We start from the raw sequence: 25609 nt of genomic DNA, 5'->3' as shown, positions 1-25609 counted from the left end.
CTATGTTTGCCCATTCCTTCAATTCATGTGCATCCAACACACAGTTCAACGCTAGCAACTACACAAAATCTAAAATATGAGCTCTACTTGCCACTTACAATACCAACAGTACCAGCTAACTTTAGTAGTGACATTTTCATGGATCTTTTTAACAATAAAATTTACAACATCAGACTTCAGACACAATTAAACAGGCCTCAAAAAAGTCTGGTACAAACATTTTCAGCATGGAATAAACCGTTACTTTAATGGTATAAACCTTAAATGGATTCATATTCTCAATAAGATTTGGTGCTCAGTAACATGACTTAGAAAATGACAGAAGACATACGTATCATGCTTATCCTTCTATTTTTCATAATCGTAAACTCCTTAAGGCAGTTACATTTTCTCTGTTCTGACCTGGAGTTACAGAGAAATTTAAATTCTAATAAGAGATTTGTAATTTGAGGAAAGTCATACCAATCACTCATACAGTACCAGGATTTGCAATTACAATACAAATACTTTCTTTCTGTATGTGTTTATTTCGCAGTTTGAGTCTATGGCATTCCTTTGGGGGTCTATACTCCAAGGCATGACTTTTTTATGGGAACATGACATTTTTTTAAAGTCTTTTAATGCAAGCTTCATATAAACCCTTAGCAGTGGTTACTGTCTGGAGCAGGTACTTGAATGGCACAGATTCATTGAAATGATTCAATTTCTTTTGAAAATATTTGGGATAATACATATTCCAGAAATCACAGCCGTTGAATTATCCAGAAATTAATTTCTCTCAGGGTGTATTTAACCCCTCATGGATGGCATTATATGAAATGAGTTTGTAGTTCCCCATTTGCCGCTATTATGAAATGCTGTGGACACTATTTTATACATTTTAGGAGTGTCCATAGGAAGGTATGTTCTAGAAAGAGTGAACTTCTGTTTTGCCATTATTTTTAATAGGGACGTTACATGTTTACACTTGGTGCTCCTACTAGAGGAGAGGATATGATTAATCTAGGCTTATCACAGAAACTGAAACACATCTGGTTGGTGAGTCTACTGTGGGTAAAATGTTACTGGTACCGCATGTTGTAAAGCTCGGTATTTTCTCTCTTGGCCTGACTTTTTTTAATGTCTGATTGTTAGAGGCATGGTGAATCGATTCTCAAAAATTACTGTACTTTGCATGATTGGAAACAAATGCGTGATTGCGAAATGCTGTGGTGTTACTTTTACAAAGACGGTCAATGAAAAAAAGAATGTTGACCAGGGCAATACTTTGAGTTTAAACTTACAGCTTGTCCAAGGTCATTCATTATTAATACTATTAGTAATATCTTCGTTAAAGACTGATGGCCACAGCTCAAACATGAGAGGTTGAGTGTTATTAGCTCCACCTTGAGGAAATTCCGGATACTATTATTTTGCTTGTCGTATTATAGGAGAATTTACGGTAACTCGCGGTATTTACCGGTAGACAGCGTACAGCGTACTGCAAAATAATGCGGTATCGCCCGCGCATTTTGAATGGCTGCATCTGTGTATCAGTATAGGGTCCTACCCTTCAGTTTGCATGGCGCTCCCGCAACGTTTCAAAGATTAATGGACCGAATTCTGAGACCATATCAGGATTTTGCAGCCGCCTACTTGGATGACGTCATGATCCATAGCACGACCTGGGAACAACATCTACAACACCTGGAAGCAGTGACTGGAGCGTTGCGAGCAGCAGGATTAACAGCCAACCCAAATTAATGTTGTCTGGGGGCTAGGGAAGCCAATTATCTGGGTTATACAATTGGGAGAGGATTGATCATGCCCCAAGATCAGAAGGTGCAGTTAATTAAGAACTGGCCCAAACCTGCTACCAAGAAGCAAATCTGAACATTTTTGGGACTGGCAAGTTACTATTGACGTTTCATTCCAGGGTTTGCCTTCATTGCTGCCCCTCTGCACGACTTGACAAAGACGAGCTGTCCGGAGAAAATAAAATGGACCGACTTGGAAGAGAGGCCTTCCGAGACTTAAAAGCAACTCTCTTTTCTCAACCCGTCTTACAGGTACCAGACTTCAATAAACCTTTCATGGTACAAACTGATGCTTCGGACACTGGAATTGGAGCCATACTCTCGCAAGAAATTGAAGGACTGGAGCATCCTATTCTGTATATCAGCCGTAAGTTGAATCTGGCCGAAAAACACTATTCTATGATAGAGAAAGAATGTCTAGCAATCAAATGGGCCCTAGACTATTTGAGGTATTATTTATTGGGAAGACGATTTATATTATACACAGATCATGCGCCATTAACATGGATGTTACAAAATATGGATAAAAATGATAGAATTACACGATGGGGTCTTAGTCTGCAAAGGTTTCAATTCCAAACGGTATATAGACCCGGAAGGAAACAAGGAAATGTAGACGCCCTCTCCCGAACGCACTGTTTATTTTTTTCTAGATCGTCCGAGGTCGGTGCTGATCTCAGGGGGAGGGAATGTAAGAGGATCCGGGGAAGGGTCATTTATAACCGGTATTTCCGGAACGAAACACTGAAAATACTCGATATAGACCTGGGCAAGATGGCCACCCAGGATAACCAGCTGACCCGCTATTGGAAAAAGCCTATGCACAAGGAGACACAGCTGAACTACATCAGGAAACAGGATATAAATGCCCCAGACGCGATGAGCCGGTGCGGAAGCCGATAAGGTGAAAGCGTTTCGGAGGAAGGAGAGATATTAGGAGTGTGCTGGAAGATATTTAAGAATAACAGACTATTGGATATGGGTTTTGACTAGGATTACGGATTACGGCTTGGATACGGCGCAGAGTAGTGTGGACATACGGATTTGGGAACTTGGATCGTTTAAGGATACTGGCATCGGATTGTGGAACGGATTTGGGGAGACATACGGATGAAGAACACAGAAGAACAGTGTGGTGTGAGTAAGATCTCTTTTACACCTATTTTCCCCCGGTGACACCACACTAGCTACTTATATTCAGTCATTGCAGTAATGTTTGCTTGGCTCAGATTTTTTCAAGAAATGGATGGATGAGATCCTTTTAACTACTAACTACAAAACTTGCTAGTTGGTTTTAATGGCCTCCTCTCATTTGTAACCATTCTTATGAGTGAAGAATTATTGATTAAATATGGATTGAATAACATATTCAGAGAAATAATTACTGAAGCTATGCTAAATGGAAAATAAGATATAATGAAAATTGATAATCTTGGAAGTTTTCCTCTTGTCTTAAGGAAAGATGTATTTTGAGAAACAAAATAATATTTTTGTGAAAATCCTAGAGAAATTATGGATACAGATAGTTTAGTTGATGTTAACATTGCCTTTTTGTTGCACACAGTTATTTTTACAATAAACTAATAAAATAAAAAGTAGAAAAACATAAATGATATGTAAAAACATAGTCAAAGTACACTCATTTTATACTGAATTTTTACAATCCTGTTGTAGTATTGATTGTGAACTAACATAGCAGTGTGGCATTTTTTAATTGTTTTTATTTAAAACAAACATCTGTGATGTTTGATCATAACACCACCATAACACCAAAGGCAATGTTAAGTAACTCATGAAGAACTGACACATAATAAATCAGCAATATAGCAACTTTTTTTTCAGAAAAATTTAAATTAAATCAAGATTATCCACTAAATATTTAACAGTGAAATTATGATGGAAATCTAATAAAACATCAGTGTGACAACACATTTTGCTATTGACCTACCATGAGATATATTTGTATGCATAGTTAAAGACACAATAATATAACAATAAATATTATTTAAAAATACAGGTGCAGCCATCTGTGCAAGGTGTCTGTAGGTATACTATGTTAGGGAAAATGGTGTCATGGACTCTAGCATGGCATCTCTTTTTTTCATTTAAACTGCCAATGTAATGTACTGTAATGTGGCCTGGGCAGAACCTGCAGGAAAGCATGATTTTGAAAAGTGGATTAGCATTTTTGGTGTGAAACACTGTGCAATCATTTTTGAAATTCAGAAAACAAATGTCCTGGTCCCTAGAATGATTCCGTAAAAAATCACAGTTAAAAAAAAAAATCAAGTTTTGTTCCAGGCCCCATTTATGGCAAATAATTATAATAATTAATAATAATTGCTTACGCTTATATAGCGCTTTTCTGGACACTCCACTCAAAGTGCTTTACAGGTAATGGGGAGACTCCCCTCCACCACCAACGTGCAGCATCCACCTGAATGATGCGATGTCAGCCATAGTGTGCTAGAACGCTCACCACACATCAGCTATTAGTGGGGAGGAGAGCAGAGTAATGAAGCCAATTCATAGATGGGGATTATTAGGAGGCCATGATTGGTAAGGGTTAATGGGAAATTTGACTAGGATGCCGGGGTTACAGCCCTACTCTTTTCGAGAAACGCCCTTGGATAATAATATAATCCACTTTACAGAAAAAAAATTAAATTGTAAAATTAGATTTTAAAACAGTAGCTAGGCTATGTATTTATATATTTATGTAACATATATAATATATTTTCAAGAAATATGAAGTATCATTAAATGCAATGTGTGCAGTATCATGTGCCACTTAGAGATCTGTTCTGAGCTGTGGAAGGGCTGAAAGTGGCGTGCTGGAGAGGACTGTGGTATACTGCAGTGTACTTTCCACTGACGTGAGTTTCGACATACATCACAGATGGCTGCATCTGTACATACATAGTATAAACATATGCCTTTTTATTTTATTGATGTAATTGAAATACAATAAACTAAGCTTTGAATCAAATATGGTACAACAACATCCAGAACTTTACCAGAATGAGGTCCTTGGTTGTATGATAGCCTTAAAGAAAAAAAGAGAAAAAAGAAAAATAATTAAGAATGGTTAATAACATACACATATAACGAACTATACATGCATTATATATATCGTTTTACATGGACATACATATATCAAAGAATGGTTAGAACTGCTATTACACTGAGCAGTTGCACATGTGATTTTTACCTTGAATTTGAAGTGTCTCTGAATTCCAGATCTTGTAAGCACCTTGGAGCTGGATGAGGAGATCCTGATGCACAACATATAAAACTTAAACTTTTATGTTTAATTATGTTTTACTATGAGGCGTACTGGATGTATGACCATTTATTCTATGAACTGTGAACATTTTCATTGTGGTGACAAATACAATCTGATAACCTGGAATGAAGAGCTGTCAGAATAACACCAAAATGTGTAAATGTTAAAATAATTCTTAAAATGCTAAAAAAAATAATTAAAATGGAAAATTGGCTAGGTATGATTGTACAATTGTAATTTAGCCAGGACCCAGGGACAACATTCTGTGATGGACTGGCATCTTGTCGAAGGTATATCCTGCCATGCACCCAATGCTTCCTGGGACAGGCTCCAGGCCACAGTTTCTTTAACTGGTTAAGATGCTACTGAAAGTTAGTATGAAGTTATTTTATATCTCAAACATTTTAAATTTTTCCCCTCAAAGCAGCTTATACATACCATGATGTTGAGAAACACCACTAGATAGACAGTTTTCCTAAGAAGAACAGAAAACAGTTTTTTTTCAGTTTTTTTTTGTCCCCTCATTTCACAGCTAGTAGTCTAAATATGTACAGTAATTAGTCCTGGGGGGGACCTGCAGGACAGCATGATTGACAAGCAATACATTTTATACTTTGGAATGGTAATACAATTCAGAATGTTAATTGAAGACATTTACTTTGAGAACAAAATAAATTGTTGTTCTCAAAGTAAATGTCTTCAATTACCATTCTGAACTGGTGTCATGTTCTGTTGGTGAAGAACCGGTGCTCTGCGTACTGCATGTATACAGAGTAAACTTTTTCTTATACTCTTTGACTGAGCTTGTTATTTTACTATAGATTCGGTTTCTGTCTAGAAATATCACAAACTGATTAATAATTTTATTTAAAATATTTTTGTAGATGCTGAAATGTACAGATGCAGCCATTGAAAATGCATGGTACCAAACCCATGCCGTGGGCAACTACGTGTGCGTCAACGCGGCATACCATGGTATGTGATTGGCTGGCCAAAATGACCGACATGGGCACTCGTGGTGCATTGCTCGGTAGTGAAAAGATTTAATCATTTAACCTCTTTACTGTGCACATTTTAATCCGCTTAGTATTGAATATTTATATGGAATTTTACCACTAAAGGGAAATGTTAGTAGCTGAGCATAAAAAGAATAGGAGCATAACGCACCTGAAGGTCATAAACGATATTAATTTAGGAACATAAACACATTATGTAAACTGTATGTTGCTGGTATTGGTATTTTAAAGAAAAAATACACACCAGTATTCCATTTCTCCCTAAACATTTTAAGCATCAAAGTCTTACATGTGGTTATTTTGAAATGTTTTTACGTGCGCCTTCTGACCATATTAGTGTACGTTTATATACTTTGTGAAAATTGATCGTTTTAACCTTTTCTGCTAATATGCTCATTATCAGATTAAACAAAAGCATACTTTTAGAATTAGATTAATAGGGAATATAATATGGATTCACGTATCTAAATAAATTAATAACGGTATAACTATATTCATAAACTGTTGCACAAACAGTAGTATAAGACTTTCCATTGATACAGTATGTGCATGGCTGTTTCAGTGGACATCACATGACTTGCCTTGGTGGCATGATAGCTTAAGTGACTGATTTATAACTCTGAGGTCGGGTGTTCAAACCCAGCTGTCGCCATGAGTTTTCTTTAAAAAAATAAACATGTCTTTGAAAAACTAAAATAGCAAATATTATTGCCATTATATTGACCTTTATTATATTTCTATATATAACAACATTTTCGTACTGTTGGTACACAGCGGTACTGCAGGGTATAGGGTGCAAATCCACGTGAGCCCGAAAGCCCTACATTAATGTTGTGCATTCGCCTTAGATCTTAGAATCATTGAGTAAGATGCAGTTTTTTTTATACATAGCATTCAGAAATACAATTGAGAATAGTTTTGTGGTGTATGTATTAAACTTTTCTAAAATGTATAACAAAATTAAAGATGATTAAAATCTGTAATCTGTAATCTTTCCACGTGTCATGTCATTAGAAAGTACAATAAGTTCCTGCTTTGTCTAACGATGGTATCAAAAAAGAAACCTGTACTTAATGACAATTAAGAGACTTAGAAGTCAAAGAAAATGATTTACGTTGTTTAATTTTAAACACTAAGTTATGAACACAGACGCAATTTGTGCTTTACAGCCATTGTGCAATACTGAGCTCTGCGCTTCCTCCTTCCCAGTGCTACCTCCCCCTCTGACGCAGTGCAGTGGGCAGCATGCTTTTTTCAGAGCCTTTGATAGGGGAAAAAAGACCTGCTGATCTGATCTACATACCAGGAAGACAACAGAATATGATTTTTTCTATTCGTAACGTGTGTTGTTTTTATGAAATTCATATATTTTAAATGTTTATTAAGAAGTCAAAGCCTTACAGCTGTAGGCATCCTCTCACGAGGCACCAGTAAATGTAGGGGTTTGTGCATTTACTGGGACAATTATTAATTGTAGCAGTAAGTCACAAAATGATTCTTTGATGGCTATTAGAATCAACCTTGCGGGATAACTCAAACAACGCACACTCACGGATTCTAATACACGAGAATACATTTATTAATACATAAAATGTGCATATAAACATAACAGATCTTATCGTGAGGGTTAGCAGAATACAAAAGGCATATATTCAGTCACGAAGAGTTACAAAAAGCAAGAGGGACATACGTTCAGTATATCATTCATTTAGACCGTTTCGTAAATGAACTTGGATTACAACTTCTACACTAGATACTCAAAAGCAAGCACATCACTCATAGGAGTTAAATTGATATAAACTCAGGTTGAAATAACAATTGAATTCTCGAGATGTAATGCAGAATGTTGAATTCTCATCTAATCTGTGTGGATTCAGATCTTCTCCAATCGGAGCTCTCTGGCTCGGTGCCAGGCAGTGCTGTTGCGGCTTGCGACGTGGTGGGAGAGATTCCTGCTGCGATGCACTGCTGATGCTCTGTGATGTTAGGGTTGGCTGAAACTAGCAGAGTTTGTGCACAGGAGAAAAGGGACTGCGGGTCCAAGCAGGTCACACTCTTTTACACAGGAAGAAGACTGGTTCGTTCCTGATGAAGAGCTAGTCCTGTTATTGACTGGTATTCAGCTGTCCACAGTTCCGACCGTAGTTCACCTGTTGATCAGGTGAGCGTTAGCAGTGGGTTCATGAGGCTTGCGGCTGTGCTAACCTCGGGTGGATCCTTTGATTACGCGCTGGCAACCTCCGTTCTCGACTCTTAGAACAAAGGAAAGTCCTGGCACTAGTACACACTGGCCATTACGTGGTAGTCCGAGCTGAGTCTGGGGATGTCCAGGAGGAGCTGAGTCTGAGAAATGTCCAGGAGGTGCACTTTTTGGGCTCTGTGCTGCCTGTTTTACCTGGAGGAACCACGGTCGTTCATTGGTTGAAAGTTTCATGGGCATCCAAGACCCATGTTGGGTTACCCTGCCCTACCAGTTCCTGATTGGCTGATGATGAGTAACAATGCACTCTGACCTTAGGGTTGTAAACCAACTTGGGATGAGACTCCTTTGGAATCTCCCAGACATTGAGGCACCAGAGATGACCATTTATTAAGGTTGCTGGAGAATCTCAGCTTTGGGAGTTGTTCCTTAACAGGACACTCTATCGGCTAGAAAAACACCTTAAATGTGAACCAAATGGAATGGCCGCTCTGTATCAAGCACCACTTGAGATGAAGGAGAGAAGGACTGGCAAGGGAGCAGCAAACCTAATTCCTGTACTTTGATAAGCCTTGCCACTACACAGCGTAGACAGAGATTCTAAGCTAATCACAAGGAAGAAAAATCACCTGTTTTCGCGCATAAAAAGTGGTTATTAACTATCGAAACCTGTTTTTATAGCTTTTAAAGTCGTGCAGTGTCTAAGCAGGAACACATCATTATATCTCCTTTTTTATTTATTTTTTAAGAATTAAAAAAATTGTTTGCCCAGCCTAATTTTAAAGACCTCTACTTGTGAAACTTTTCGCAGCCTGTACATAAAACTATATACACAATACTGCTGACAGCAGGAAAATTCCTATACTTTACTCAGCAGCGTCTTAAAAACAGCACCAATGGTGTTCAAACGGATTTTTTTTACACAGAAGACTGACACAGCCTCGCGTTGTGAATCTATTTTTCTAAGAAAACATGTGTCTGTGGGGGAAGGTGGAGTGTCATTGGAAGACTCACCCTATTCTAATTTGAAAATACTTGTGAAACTGTTTTAATTCGGCACAGCCAGCAATCCTGCAGAGAGAGAGAGATGAAAACCGCGCAGCGCCTGGCGAATGCACAACATTAATGTAGGCTTTCGGGCTCACATGGATTTGTGCCCTACACCCTGCGGTACTGCTGTGTGCATACAGTACAAACATGTTGTGATATGTAGAAATATAAAAAAGGTCAATATAATGCCAATAATATTTGCTATTTTAGTTTTTCAAAGAAATGTTTATTTGTTAAAAGAAAACTCATGGCGACAGCTGGGTTTGAACACCCAACCTCAGGGTTATAAATCAGTCACTTAAGCTATCACGCCACCAAGGCAAGTCATGTGACAACCACTGAAACAGCCATACACATACTGTATCAATGGAAAGTCTTGTACTACTGTTTGTGCAACAGTATGAATATAGTTATGCTTTTATTAATTTATTTAGATATGCAAATCTATATTATATTTCCTATTAATCCAATTCTAAAATTATGCTTTTGTTTAATCTGATAATGAGTGTATTTGCAGAAAAGGTTAAAACGATCAATTTTCACAAAGTATATAAACGTACAGTAATATGGTCAGAAGGAGCACATAAAAACGTTTCAAAATAACCACATGTAAGACTTTGATGCTTAAATGTTTAGGGAGAAATGGAATACTGGTGTGTATTTTTTCTTTAAACTACCAAGACCAGCCATATACAATACAGTTTACATAAACTGTACTTTCATAAAATATACCAACTTTTTAATGTATGATGATTAACATGCTGTAATACACAGTTTAAATTTAAAAGTCTAAAGAGTATACAACTTAAATTCTTAATTGAATAAAGATTGTCCCTCACCAGCGATCGGGATTCGAAACTGGCATTTTCTGTTGACAGCTCAAATGCTGTACAGGAGAGGTTAAGTTTTATTAGCTCCTCCTGGCAGTTTTACAAGGTGATTCTGGATACTATTAACATAATCTAATTTGCATATGGTAATTTGTGGTATGACATAGAATGATGCGTTTTACCGCGTTTTGATGCGACCCGCCCACCGCGTTATACCGCACCGTACCCTGCTTGTTTTGAATGGCTGCATCTGTATCTTTTATTTCCTGATATTCAAATTTAGTTGTAGTTTTATTATCTGCAGTATGTCTTAGATATATGTAATAATATAAATGCATGTGTCAAATGAATAAGAAACACAGATGCAAGTCATGCAATCACAATAACTGATCTGGCACAATGAATCCCAGGCCAGTGACTCAATGACAGATAAGCCATTAACAAATGACATTTATAAAATACTATTTTACTCTTTTAAGGTATTTTAAAATAACTAACTATAATAATAGCAAAATAAGAATTTTGGTATAGTTTAGAAATACTTACTATTCCTTTTCTTCCTGTGCTGTGGAACCAATAAGAAATAAAACCATAAATATTTGCAAAATGTCTTATATGATAGTTCTAATCTCTAACAGGGAACATACTGTACTGTATATAGTAGAATACAATACAACATGATGGTCCAGCAAAATAAATAATTTAGCACAAACTGTTCATTTTAAAGAAAACTTGGAAACTTAGAAAGGACCGTATCTCTGATCTCATATCAAACCATATCTCTAAACCTCTAATTACATAAGTATAGATATCAAGATTCTAGGTTACTTGCTGGAACATTTAATTTTCCATCCTCCCCTCCAACCTGTCTTCACCCTTGCTCCAGTTCCTTCATAAACCTTCCTGACAGGCTGCCATTCTCTCTACCAGGTAAGTTCCAACAATAATGCAAACTCATTCAAACTGTAATTCATCTTATTTAAGGGTAGACTGAACTTCTCAATTTAAAAAACAAACAAACAATTGAAATACATGAGACAGATAGACACGGTACAACATTTCTTTGGAAATAAAAAAGATGTTAAGAATTCAATATGAAATCTGTGTAGTACAACAGTAAAAGTGCTGACATCAGAATTATATGTACCACCTACTGATCTTTGCAAATTTGTTATATTAAAAAATTTGAAAATATAATACAATTTACAAAAAATGAAAGTGCACATGGTGTTGTGTTTTGTGTTATACATATTTCCAAAATATCAGATTTGCAAGCACCATCTAAGAACAAACGACAACATACAAACTAAATATAATCCATGTTCTGGAAATGTTTGGAAATGGAAATAACTTTTAAATACTTACATTTATAAAGCATTCTTTTAAAATATATATCAGAGGCATTTTAACAGGTTCATAACCTCCTAAAACAACATACAAAATATTCAGAATTCTTTCTCATTCTTAAAGCTATCTCCTCAACATTTCTGAGACACAAATGTTACTGTTGTGAAAAGAATGGAAACTCACTGAATGAAGTACAAAAATATGTTTTGGAGGTGCTATGAATTGAGATCTGCTAAGTAATTACAGTATGTTGTCTTGAAAGTCTTCAGTTATTATCTGGATCATTGATTACTTACAGAGGTTTCAGTGGTATGTCCGTTTCCTTCTTTGTTTTTGATATCCCAGGAATTGGAGGAAGAGGTAGAAGCTCCTTAGGAATTGGTTTAGGAGGCCTAAGCAAAGTTCAAAAAGTATGAAACAGGGTGACTGCACTGGGAGTGTGTTAAAAAGAAAACCAATTAAAAAATATTTTTTAATGCATTTTACAGGCCTCATGCCTGTAGTGAATGAGTTAATGTAAATATTAAATAAAAGAGAATATGTGCCAGTAATGACTGATAATGTTTTCCCAATATGAATAGACAAAAATATGATACAATGATAGTTTTCTACCATCCACGTTTTAACGATAGATATGTAATAATCTTTTCTGTTGAAAAATAAAGCTTGAGATTTAAAATAAATTATGTTTAGTGCATTATATATTTTAACTACACCTACTGTAATTGTAAAGTTGTTGCTGTTTTGATATTGAGTATTGTAGCGCCACGCGGGGCGCTTTAGCCATGTGCACGCAAGGCTGGCTGAGAACAGCGCCTGGGGGTGGGACTAGGTGAGTTTATATAGTGGGACGGAAGCTGGGAGACAGCCTCTTCCTTTCGCTTCTGTGTGTTAGTGAAGATGCAACTCTGTAACCCCTGTCCCTGTGTGTGTACCTTTCCCCGGTTCTAGTTAATAAATGTGTTGTTCAACCCCATACCCTGAGTCCCATGCCTGCTCGATCCTGTACTGAAACCCACGGTGGTTACAGTATTTTAATGTTTTACTATAGCTTGACTTTGAAAAGAAGTTTGATAAGGTGATAAAGAAAAGGTGCTGCATAAAATGAAAATGGAATGATATTAATAGTTGGGCAGAGTGTAATAAAGCATCACAAATAGTTATATAGCATGAAATAAAAAGTAATGATGCTGATTATCTACAAAAAAAATTAAAAGTAATTTATTAATTTATTCCCAAAATATATTATGCATTATATAAAATAATATAAATATAATATAAAAATATGACAAATAAACTTTTTTTGTCTTTTTTTGTCTTTTTTGTCCCAGTTGTTCTTAATAATAATCATTACTTATGTCATTTTAATTTTTTAAAGCTACATAAAAGTATTAATAATGTTACAGTTGTAGATGATAATGGATGTTCTAAAAATCTTGAAACAATGGGTAATGCCTGGCAGTGCAAACATTTCAAACTTCAAAGCAAAGAGGATGTTTGCTGAGATGTAGGGGGACCAGATTCTGTGATCAACAAAGTCATAAAGTTGAACTTGTTTTAGGTTTGTTAATTAAGTTCTGGACAAATGATTAAGAGTGAATCAACAATCCAGAAAGACATGATTAAGATCAGATCAAGACAGAGAAAAAGGAAGAAAATGAAAGAGAAGGAAAAGATGATCAGATCGCAAAAGCGAGAGGAGGCAGGTAGAGAACTTGAAGCTTGGGCCAGGTGAGAGTTCCTGATTTGAGATCATCTGAAAAGATCTGATTGGAGCTTAGTATTTGAGAGCTTTCTAGTCTGAGTTTTTGGGAACTTGGATTTCCTGAGTTAAGAATACCTCACTTAAAAATGGCCTTTACTGTTTGGTGTGTGTATTTTTAAAGTTTGTTTGATATCTTGGTTTGCAGAGAGAGAGATTTAACTGCTGGTTGTATTGCATTTAGTTTAGAAGGCAGCTTAACTCGTATTTGGGCCACTATAGGCATTATTTAAGCCTCAAATGCTTGGTAGCATTTCTTGGGGAGTTTCAAAGCAAGAATGGAACTAAAGTGTTTACTGAGTTGCATTAGGTCTGAAACACACTGATCAATATTTATTATGTTGTTACAGCTATTATCAGTGATTACTGAAGTGTCTTTAAGAATCTAGATACAATGGTAAACATCTATCTAGGGTAAACATCTGAAGTTCTCAGAGCTTCAAAGCAAGGACTGTGGTATACTAAGTTGTGCTGGGTGTGAGATAGTACATTTATCAAAGGAATCCTGTGGTTTACCATGGTTAACCACGTTCTGGGTTAATGATTGATGTCATCAACAGTCCATGAACACAGCATAGAGAAGAGAGACTAGAGAGAGGAAAGAGAAAGACTGAATGGGAGAGGCAAGAGAAAGAGAAGAGAGGAAGGCAGAAGCCGGAAGGTCCTTGTTCCGATCAGCATTAAAGACCAGATTCAAGTTAAGTATTTGAACATTAAGAGAACTTGCCAATCTGTTCTTTTTAAGAAACTCAGATTTCCTGCATGAAAAATCCCTAGGTTTAAAAACAGACTCTTCTGTTTAGTGAATGCATATTTTAGAATAGATATATTGGTTCAGATTCACTTTGTAGCATCCCGATTTCTAGAGAGAGATGTAACTATGGGTCGTACTCTAATTATTTTAGAAGGCAGTCATATCCCTTCTATTGAGTTTTATAGATGTTACATAGAACTTACAATAATTGGTAGCAGTTAGTGGTTTTTCTGGATTGTCAGAATGTATGCCTCTGGGATCCCTTGTTTATAAATATAGTAACCTGTACGTTGTTTTGTTTATGATGTGTGTTGCTCATTATTAGTGCTCTTTCTAATAAATGTTTGTATAACCCAGTGTGCCTGATTTATTACTATTTTAATGAAAGATGTGTCAGATAACAAAGAATTGTAGTACTTATTGCTTGAGTATATTCTTGACAAAATCTTTACAAATTGGGAGGTTATGATTACTTAAGGATTTGATGAACTCGCTCAGCCTAATCATGATATTTTGTATTTTTGTAACATCAATTTGGAACAACAACAACAACAGCAACATAAACAATAATAATAATAATAATAATAATAATAATAATAATAATAATAATAATTATTATTATTATTATTATTATTATTATTATTATTAATGGCTTACACCTCTACATTTCTTGGAAACTGTGTGCAAAACTTTTCCCCTGTATGCCTTGATACAAAACTGTTTCTCTTGAATTTTGAAACATTTGTCTTGTTGGCCCTCAGCTAAGTGAGTTAAGGCAATTTCCTATATTTAAATATTCAACAAACATTCTTAAACACACTTAGATCATGGATGTCATTATTGCTCATGAAATGAAGAATACTAAATGAAAAAAAATCTGATAGAAAAGCTTTCAACATTTTTTTACTAGCATTTCAACATTTTTTTGTAAGAGTTTTTTTAATTCATTTTTTCTTAATCATTATGAGCAATAAACTGTATACCATTACAAAACAATTCAGTTCCATTATGTACCAAAACTGTGGAATGTGATTCAACACCCTTTTGCAAATAGATTAATTCTGGCCTATGTTGAATGCTTTTATTTTTTTAGACAAATCTTTATTTATCTTTTTATGTTTTCCATTTTCCTTTTCTGTAAATATTACAGATTTTGCATTCATCCTGCATTGAAAAAAGTACATTAAAATAAATTAAAATAAGTTTTCTTGAAGAACAAATCGCTTTAAATACAGATTGATTTGAGAAGGAAGAGATAAAACTTATAATCATAGGCCAAATTATTTACAATTTTTACAACATTTGTCTGATATCCATCCATTATCGGTAAGCCACTTATGCATTGTAAGGGTCATGACACCCGGAGTCTATCCAGGAAAGCCCAGGGCTACACCATGATTCTGTTTTGATAGTGCGGGACTAGAGTCCTTTAAAATGTCCACACGTTTTCACCACTTTTCTTTGGAATGAAGGAAAAACCAGAACACCCAGTGAAAACCCATGCAAACACGGGGAGCACATGAGACCATTTACTCCACACAGATTGAAACAAACACAAGAGCTGCACTGCTAACTGCCATGCTGCCCCTTTTGTTCAGCAATACATTGTAAAAAACCCCACTGTTGAGTCATAATGCCTTCTGGTGAAATGTTTTGACTGCATTTTGGGTTGTGTGCCTGAAATGTGAATACCAAAAGGTCTGTATTAATCAATCTATCCAATCTGTAGCTGTGCAGCTGGTGTTCGAACATGTAAACAAAATAAAAAAATAGAAAAAAAGTTATTTATTTTAGTCTGATGAGCTGTGAGTAGAATGTTAGAATTCAGACAAAATAAATTGGGATTTTTTTATTCATTCTCAAAATTATCAGAATTAAAATGGACTCAAAAATGCACAAACAATTCAGAAGTGAAGAAGAGTCAACTGTTACCTTGGCGGAGGCTGTAGGTCCTGAAAGAACAGAAATAAAACATATCTTAGTATCCTTTTCAAATTGTGCAGGTTAAAAAAACATCCCTGTTTTCTTACAAAGTCATTTCAGAATCTTGAAGAGTTTATTTCATGATTGAGTTAAAGATCTGATCAATTTATGATTGCATATAATAATAAAGGACAGAGAAAATAAATTAAATAAAAAATTAAATAATTTATGTAGCACCCAAATAATGTACCGAAATAATGGATGCATTGTGGAAACCACATTATCCAAGTCACTGCATAATTTGTACTTTAAAAAGCATTAGATATTATTGTTCATGTCAGTGATATTATAAATTGAAAGTTGAATACAGGACAATTTCTGTAAGAGATAAGTGATTTCATTGCCAGAACTTACCTGAAAATCAGTACTGATTAATCTTTCCCCTAATAAGAAGAGAATAGTTTAGACCTTATAAATTGTAAGATACGGTGTGAAAATAGATTTTTCCTTCATTTCACTATCTCTCTATGCAAACACTGTCCGACCTATCCCTTTGTACTCTTTGGAGTAGATACAATTAAAGTAGCTAAGTGAGATATAATTAGATATTTAATTTGATATTTAGATACAATTCGAATATTTAATATATTACTCCTAGGAGTAGATGCAACTTCCCACAATCAACATTTTTACTCTGAATTTATTACAGATAATACTGTACATTTAATACATTGTTGTGCTCTGAGGGGGAGGTATGTTAGTCTCACTCATATAGACAATACTTCCATTAGACTGGGTGATTTGAAACATGTCCACCTAAATGGATCTGTCATAAATAGCGTTTCAGAATCTGACTGTATGATTTTCCACAGCATTGCTATGCCTGCTCTGACCAGTATCAGTATGTTCAGTATCAGACATATTTGATTACATGGCTGCATTACTTCATAAAGGGAGACACTGTGACTGTTGTCCATATGCTGTCTTATAAAATCCTATTTATCTACAAGCATTCCCTTCTGTTACCAGAAATACTAATCCATACCTGCTTGCACACGCCTATAGTACAGTACTGTAAAATGTATCAGCTGCCTTGGCCACTTACTGTTCTAAGACAGCTGTAACCAACTTTTGCTGACAGTTTTAGTGGTTCTTTCATGAGAAGTAAATTCTGAACTGGGCCTCTTAAGTGTGCATACGTCAGATAAAAAAAACATTTAGAAGCATCAAATTTTGTACAGAGCCTGGGGCTTTGTACAGAGGCTATTTTCTCTGTTTATTGACCTGGTAATAATTTGCCATCCCAAACAGATAACATCCCCTTATCTCTAAGGCATAATAATGAAGTTTACATAAGAGCTTTTAAGCAGCAGAACCTTGCCAAATTAATTTCCAAGTAGGTTGTGAAGCTAGTGCCTTTACAGTATAATAGATTGATTAGTGGATGGAAAATGTTGAGCAATATTTAAATAAAATAAATTAAATAACCCACTTGTTGGAAGCAGTGAATTCCTGTTTGGCTTTAAGTCTCTGTTCACCGCAGGCCCTAACATTAAATATTGAAAAAAGAATAAAAAATACACATTTTAAGCATGATGTTTTGAAAGATATCCATCTTTCAATTGGACTATTGTACACATATTTTATACATCACTGCATCGCATACTTTTAAGATGTATAGTTTGATCAATATCTTGTATTCCACTTTGTACCCTGAATTCAGTACAGTCAATCATTCCCCCCTATGAACAGCTTACATGTTTAAAACTTGATTTAACTAATAATGGTCTTCAGTCCTTTTAAAAAAGCAAATATTATGAAGGTAAGTAAGACGATTTTCCTTTTGCTTAGCTTTTTAGCAGTTTAATCTTCTTAAAACATATGCAATAAAAACAACAATAATCTAATTATTAATAGTCATAATCTCTTAATGATACAAAAATAAAATGGATAATATGCAATTTTTACACCTACCATATTTGATCATTCTTTCTTCTTTTAGAATGATTTTTCTGTTTAACTTCAGCTCATTATTATGAAAATACAAGTAAGATAATAGTTTGCACAAATTACCTGGTATATTTCTTTCAGGAAGTTTTGGAGGAATGTTCTGGAACTTCTGTAATCATAAAGACAAGGAATAAAATGCTGGCTGGGCAGTAGAATCTTGCAGGTGTCAAATGAGTTACATAATTTATTTTTTTTAGTATCAAAGAACAAGCTCTTTGCAAATTAGTAAGTGGCAATCCCTGTCCATAACAGCTGCAGGGTACTCTGGTTTATTTTTCGCTCATTAATCTAAATATTCTTTAGCTTATCTAAGAGCCATTCAAAACCTTATGAACTTTGAAAGATTTTTTTTTCAGTTGCAGATTTGACTTTCCATCTTCTCCCAATTTATCTTATCTCTTGCAGATTATGTATCATATTGGGTCAGGTTTGATATAATACTGTAACATCCATCCATCTTTTAAACACTCTATTCAGTACATGGTCCTGCCAGAACCTCACTGAAAGCAACAGGCCGCAAGGCAGGATACACCCTGAAGGGGACACCAGTCCATCTCAGAATACCAGTACATATTTGATATTTTGTCATTCTCAACTTTAGAGTGAAAACAATATAACCATATTTTTTTTTCAATATGCTTTGAATTTAATTTAATTCACTACAGCATACAATACTTACTCCCAGGCCTGGAGATGAGAAGTGTGGAGGACAAGATTGATCATATCGGTTATCTAAAGAAGATAAAAAAAAAAATCTAAGGCACCTTTTTAACATTGTTTAAACCCAAATCAGGTGAATCACCCACAGCAGCCTTTTTCATGTGGATAGGAAGGCTGCAGTCTACCACTAGATGGCATATGTGACACATTTTTGTGTTAAATAGCCTGAAGCACATTTGAGGATATTAAAACTCTCTTCTTTATCAGAGTCAAATAATACAGAACTTTAGAACAGTTGAGTTTTTTAAAGTAATGATACTTGAAAAACTTCCCTGTTTAGAGAATTGCACTTTTGGGAATGTGGACCTTGTCCTTTGAATATAAATAACATGTGTGTCTATGACTGATTATCACTGTACAGCATTAATTGGGTCACTCTCACCTGCAGTGTTCTAATATTTGGATAAACAGAGTCTAGGCCACAGCTGGGGTATCTGAACTTGTGAAATTAGAATAATACCTTGAGTTTTAGCCTGGGGTCCCAAACACTGGTGATTATTTCATCATCTAATGAGAACCTTCATCTTGTGATTTTCCAAGAAATCACATGGTTTTTTTTCTGATATGCTTGAGATTTCAATTCTGAGATTAGATGAGACAGATATCAAGAAGAAGCTTTGGCATAACCAGCCATATAAGACAATCTATCCCCACATATAAGCTGTTTATGGCAGGATTAATTAAATTGATCAAAAATTAAAATGAATCAATAATTGGTATAAACATAATTTTCTTACACTTCATTAGGACAAAATGTTAAAGACAGAGATAACATCTATTGTCAATACACAGTACTTGTAATAATTTAATAAATCTTTTAATAGATTTTGATGTAGTACAAAACATGTCAATAACAAGTTGTAGGGTGCCGAAAGACATCACATAGATGCATATTTTTAAAGGGCTGGGTTTTATGGCAATGTTTCCTTTTAATGTGAACTTTAGCAGGACTGTCCAAAAGATGGCCCCAGAGCTGCATGTGGCACTTTGAGCTTCTGTCCATGGCTGTGTTGATTTTTACTGAGAAGCATTCAGTTGAAAGTTCCCCAGGTTTCAGTATTATGTTATAGGTGATTTTTTTAAAATACATTCATTTGTAATTTTTGTGTTACACTTATTTTGTATGCAGGAATTTATTATACTGTACTTTTAAAGATTATTTTTGAAAATGCAGATGATTTCGATATTAACCTGCATAGTCTGGCTCGGGATTTAAAGGTTTTGCAGGGTGAATCTTGACATTTCGCAATTCTTCTTGATCTTCTACGGTATTGTAATCACCTTCTTTGGAAGGTTCAGAATCATCATCCCCATCATTGAACCAGCTGCGCTCAGTCACATTCCTCCTCACTACATGGTCCTGTTTTAAAATATCACAAGGGGAAAAGTGTTTTAATGAAATAGTATTATTGATATGAAAGATTTTTTTCCTTTAAAAATATTTCCAGTATCTCTGTGTAAAGTATAATTTAATTTCAAAATGTAATGTCATTATTTTCAGTTTACTAATGTGGAATTCTATCATTCATATGCATCTTGTATTATGTATGAGTACAAGGTATACATATGTGTACAAAGAGAAGCATTTCCTGAATAGAAAGTAACTTGTAACATCGCTTTTTGGACCTCATCTGATACCATGGAAATTCTAAGATTTTATAAACGATAAAATTTTTCTAAGTTACATAATAAGAAAACACATAGCATGACTTCAATATCGTTTCTTTTACAATTAAAAAATGAGAGCCTTACAAACAACTTCTGGGTCACATTTGTAAGTTTTTGTAAATGGAGTAACAGGAGTGAAGCCAACAACTGATAATTGATCAATGATCACAGTAATTCCTTGAATATGTTTTGCAAATGTAACATTTTGAAAAATATAATTGTCGATGTAATTGTTACATCTTGTGCTTTGGGATTCAATCAAGGATTAGAGATGAAAAACAAACAGATAATGCAGACACTTTTACTTAAAATGAAAGTGAAAAATACAGGAAAACGCTGAGCAGAGAGACTCAGAATTTGAAAAGAGTCAAGAAAGGACCAGTGGCATTGGAACAAAAATATGTAATGTATAGACATAAGTTCTTCACTGGAAGAGTTGTTACATATTTCTGTTGTATTAATGCTGGTGCCTCAATATGTTGCACTTTTTCCTATGGACAACATTTGTTCTAAACCAATGCCCCAGTCTGCTGACCAAGGACAATGCAGTTGAGATGGTAAACCATTCCAAAATATTTTTTAAGCTTATGTAATGCTATCTTGATCTGAATACTAGCGTAGATAAAATATATACACTGTGATTATTGAGTAGTCCATATACTTAATTTGAAGCTACACGTTTAATTATAATTGTAGCCAAGTAATGGTAACACATTTAATGTTTGTATCTCAATCTGTAGTTGATTAAACCTGCTCTGTGCCTTCCAGGGTCATTGTAGCTAAAACATTTTATAGGGCTTCAAACGTTTGTGTACTGAAAAGAAATGGTACAATTCAAAGCAAATCCAAAGATTCCTTGCAGGTGAAGGCATTTACAAATTACATTGACAAATGTCTTGAAAATCTAGAAAACCTCTGTAATGATTTGTATGATCAACAGATTAAGACTGCAGGACTTGCTGATGAAGTTTGAATTTCTGTGGGAATCTGTGAAACTATTAGTGATGAACATAGTATTGTCACGACCACCAGCCAGCGGAGATCAACACGTAAGCGAGTCAATCAGCACCAGCAGCGGATTACTACTAACAAGCGCCGCCGCACGAGTTAACACACCTGCAATTGCTCTACCGTGCGGCACGCCGGGTTATTTATACCATTCGTACCTGATTCCCGTTGCTCGGTATTGAGTTCACTACTTGTTGCTCAGCCTAGCGTTCTCACCCCTCTTTTGCCTTCCTGGAATTCTGCCTGCACCTTTTGCCTTCGGACTTCGGATCTCGTCTCGCCCTTTGGATTGTTTGCTATCATTGCCTGTTTTGGATTTGACCCTGTAGCTCTCTTTTCGACTACGATTCTGTCTCACGTTTTGGATTGTTCGCCACCAGTGCCTTTACCGGATCTCGACTTACCTTCGCCTTCGGACTACGACTCAGCTCCTGGATTTGCTCGGTACGTTTACTTACCTCCCTGCGACTCCTGTATCTGCATCGGATCCTTTTCACCTCTACAGAGCATCGTTACAGAATACCGAGCCTGATTATGGATCCCGCAGACGCACAGACCCTTCGTTCCCTTCTCCCGCAGCAATCCCAGACCATCGCCCAGCTTCAATCTTCTCTCCAACTGCTCACTAACCAAGTCGCCTGGCTTTTTTCTTCCCCTGTTTCGCCGGCTCCCGCACCGATTCCTACAACGCCTTTTTTACAAACACCTGCTCCAACCACAGCGGCCCCGCCCACCACTCCCTCAACTTTACCATTTGTACTCCCGGAGAAGTATGACGGCAATCCTGCAGGCTGCAGGGGCTTTATTGCCCAGTGCTCCCTGGCTTTTCAGCTGCAGCCTGAGCGTTTTTCTACTTCTCGACAGAGGATCGGATTCGCACTTTCCTTGCTCACAGGCAAAGCATTGGATTGGGCTGCAGTATTGCTTGCTAGAGGAGAGCAGCTGTTCTCTGACTTTCAGCTTTTTGCTGACCGTCTCCAGGCGCGTTTTTCTCAAAGCAACCCGGATTTGACTTGCCTTCGGCTTTCCTCTCTTCGCCAGGGCGACAGACCACTGCAAGATTATGTGGCTGAATTCCAAGCCCTCGCCACGGAGTCTGCCTGGAACCCGGAAGCTTTGGTTTGCCTCTTCGCTAAGGGTCTCTCGGAGGATCTAAAGGACCACCTGGTGCTCATGTCCTTACCAACCTGGTCTCTAGAGGCGGCTATCGCTGCGGTAGTTGAATTGGACACTCGCATTCGGCTGCGGAGAGCGGAGAGACACCCAGGAAGCAGACCTGTGCGCCCCATGGGTCCTCCCCTCGTGGCGCCCACCCTGCCACATGCACCCCTGTCCTTGGAGGAAAAGGAAAGGCGCCGTCAGGAGGGGCTGTGTCTGTATTGCTCTGCGTCGGGTCACCTGCTCTCTACTTGTCCTTTGAGACCCCCACATCCACCTCGAGCTCCCCCACTGCCTACTGTTAGTGTCAGTAGTGCTGTTTTTTCCCAGCTGAGATTTCCTGGATGGACACGCACCTTCCCCTTTCGGTTTTGGTGGATTCAGGGGCAGCTGGGAATTTTATGGATGCCTCTTTTGCTAAGAAGTGGGATATTCCTCTTGCTCCGCTTTCACCCCCTATCTGCATTCAAACGTTGGATGGGTCACCGATCGCTCCTGGACGTATTTCCTGGCAGACCATTCCCCTATCCCTTACTGTTGGTGCCACTCACGTGGAGGACATTTCACTCCTTCTTCTGGACTCCCCTGCTTACCCTGTGATCCTGGGCCTTCCCTGGCTCAAAAAGCATGATCCCCACATCTCCTGGGCCAAGAATGAGATCATTGCCTGGAGCCAGGCCTGTCGTGACAACTGTTGTCGTCCTCCACTCAAGGTTGCTGCTTCAGTAAACCTCTTGGAAGAACACTCTATTATTCCCCCCCAATATGCACATTTGAAGCAAGCCTTTGACAAACAGAAAGCTCTATCGCTCCCACCTCACCGCACCTATGACTGTGCAATAGATTTGCTTCCAGGAGCACTCCCACCCAAAGGACGGATCTACCCGCTCACTCAGACGGAGAATGAAGCCCTGCAGGATTATATCAAGGAGGCCCTGGATTCTGGTTTTATTCGTCCCTCCTCGTCCCCAGCCTGTGCTGGGTTCTTCTTCATAGGGAAGAAGGACGGCTCCTTGAGGCCGTGTATTGATTACAGAGGCCTGAACTCCATTACAGTCAAACATCCCTACCCCTTGCCTTTAATCCCAGCCGCTCTGGAGTCCCTACGTGGAGCCTCCATTTTCTCAAAACTAGATCTACGGGGGGCTTATAATTTAATCAGGATCCGGGAAGGGGATGAGTGGAAGACAGCCTTTATGACCACGCACGGCCACTATGAATATCAGGTGATGCCTTTTGGACTCGCTAATGCCCCGGCAGTCTTCCAATCCTTCATAAATGACATCTTTAGGGACATTATTGGAAAATTTGTCTTGGTATACTTGCATGACATCCTCATTTTTTCCACCGACCCTCAGGAACATGTCCATCACGTCCAGGAGGTCTTGTCCAGACTCATCGACAACCAGCTCTACGCCAAGCTTGAGAAATGCATTTTTCATGCTTCTAAGATTCACTTTCTGGGCTACATTATTTCTCCTCTTGGAGTCGAGATGGACTCAGCCAAGGTGGCAGCTATTAATGATTGGCCTGTGCCACGTAATTTGAAGCAAATCCAACGCTTTCTAGGTTTTGCCAACTTCTACAGGCGATTCATCCGGAACTTTAGCTCCGTGGTGGCGCCCATTACGGCTCTGACCCGCAACCGTCCTAGTCGGGGTAAATGGAATCAGGAGGCTAACCAGGCATTCCTGCGCTTGAAACGTCTCTTCAGCTCCGCTCCTCTCCTACAGCATCCGGATCCCTCCTGGCCTTTCATTGTTGAAGTTGACGCCTCTGCCCATGGGGTTGGTGCAGTCCTCTCCCAGCGCCTTGAAGAGGATCGCCTCCCTCATCCATGTGCTTTCTTTTCCAAGAAGCTCTCTCCTGCTGAGGTTAACTATGATGTGGGCAATCGGGAACTACTAGCTATCAAGCTGGCCCTCGAGGAATGGAGACACTGGCTGGAGGGGGCTCAGCACCCCTTTGTCATTATCACGAACCATAAGAACCTGTCCTATATTCAATCTGCCAAGCGCCTCAACTCGCGTCAGGCCCGTTGGTCACTTTTCTTTTCTCGTTTCAATTTTGTTATCACTTACACTCCTGGCTCGAAGAATGGGAGGGCTGATGCACTCTCTCGGCTCCATGACCCCCCAGACCTGGACGACACACCTGAACCAATCATCTCTCCTAACAGAATTGTGGCAGCGATTCATTGCTCCATTGAAGATCAGGTCAGGCGTGCCCTCAACGGAACTACAGTTCCTCTGTGCTGCCCCCCGGATAAGCTTTTCGTCCCGAACAACTTACGTTCTGCGGTTTTGCAGTGGGGACATGATTCCCGGTTTGCCGGCCACCCGGGATGCAGACGCACTCTGGACCTCCTCACCAGGGACTTTTGGTGGCCTTCCATGCGATCTGATGCAGCAGAGTACGTCCGGGCTTGCCCGGTCTGTGCCAGGAGCAAGACTCCACGCTCTAGGAAGGCTGGCCTCCTTCACCCCCTTCCAATCCCACACCGCCCTTGGTCCCACATAGCTGTTGACTTCATTACGGACCTTCCTAACAGTCAGGGTCATACGGTAATCATGGTGGTCTCCGATCGTTTTTCCAAAGCAGCCCATTTTGTCCCCCTCCCAGCATTGCCCACAGCCCAGGAAATGGCATCTTTGTTTGTACAACAGGTCTTTAGGATACATGGTTTGCCTGATGACGTTGTCTCGGACAGGGGACCTCAATTTATCTCGGCCTTTTGGAAGGCTTTCTGTCAAACTCTAGGGACTCATGTATCTTTGACTTCTGGTTATCATCCTGAGGCCAATGGTCAGGTGGAAAGGACCAATCAAAGCCTCCTGACCTTTTTGAGAGCCTTCACCTCCAGCTCACAGGATGATTGGTCATCACTACTTCCCTGGGCAGAATATGCCCTCAATTCTCTTACCTCCTCCTCCACAGGTCTCTCTCCCTTCCTTTGTTCTTTAGGTTATCAGCCTACTCTCATCCCTGTCACACCTCCACTCACGGCAGTGCCGTCCGTGCAACAATATATTGCCAAACTGCGAAGGACCTGGAAAATGGCGAGGACAGCTCTTATTAAGT

At 37.9% G+C, this 25609-nt stretch overlaps 1 protein-coding gene across 7 annotated transcripts in view; it reads right to left on the bottom strand.

Moving 5' to 3' along the window:
- The window catches only part of clnk (cytokine-dependent hematopoietic cell linker), an 81441-nt gene that overhangs the window by 11889 nt on the left and 43943 nt on the right, over positions 1-25609 (bottom strand). For 5 of the 7 annotated variants that reach the window (XM_088628481.1, XM_088628490.1, XM_088628512.1 and 2 more), the window contains 11 exons: positions 19886-20054; positions 18654-18706; positions 18038-18083; positions 17457-17510; positions 16379-16407; positions 15974-15993; positions 11822-11917; positions 10725-10743; positions 5521-5557; positions 5008-5071; positions 4814-4842 (listed from right to left, as the gene is read on the bottom strand). In XM_088628481.1, coding sequence (XP_088484607.1) covers positions 4814-4842; positions 5008-5071; positions 5521-5557; positions 10725-10743; positions 11822-11917; positions 15974-15993; positions 16379-16407; positions 17457-17510; positions 18038-18083; positions 18654-18706; positions 19886-20054 — 616 coding nt within the window. The remainder of the gene's footprint in view (positions 1-4813; positions 4843-5007; positions 5072-5520; positions 5558-10724; positions 10744-11821; positions 11918-15973; positions 15994-16378; positions 16408-17456; positions 17511-18037; positions 18084-18653; positions 18707-19885; positions 20055-25609) is intronic. The other 2 variants (XM_088628498.1, XM_088628505.1) reach the window with 1 other exon arrangement.

This window comes from Lepisosteus platostomus, chromosome 1 (genome assembly GCF_059453375.1).
Source record: "Lepisosteus platostomus isolate fLepPlt1 chromosome 1, fLepPlt1.hap1, whole genome shotgun sequence".
NCBI lineage: Eukaryota > Metazoa > Chordata > Actinopteri > Semionotiformes > Lepisosteidae > Lepisosteus > Lepisosteus platostomus.
This window is presented reverse-complemented; position numbering and strand designations above follow the sequence as displayed.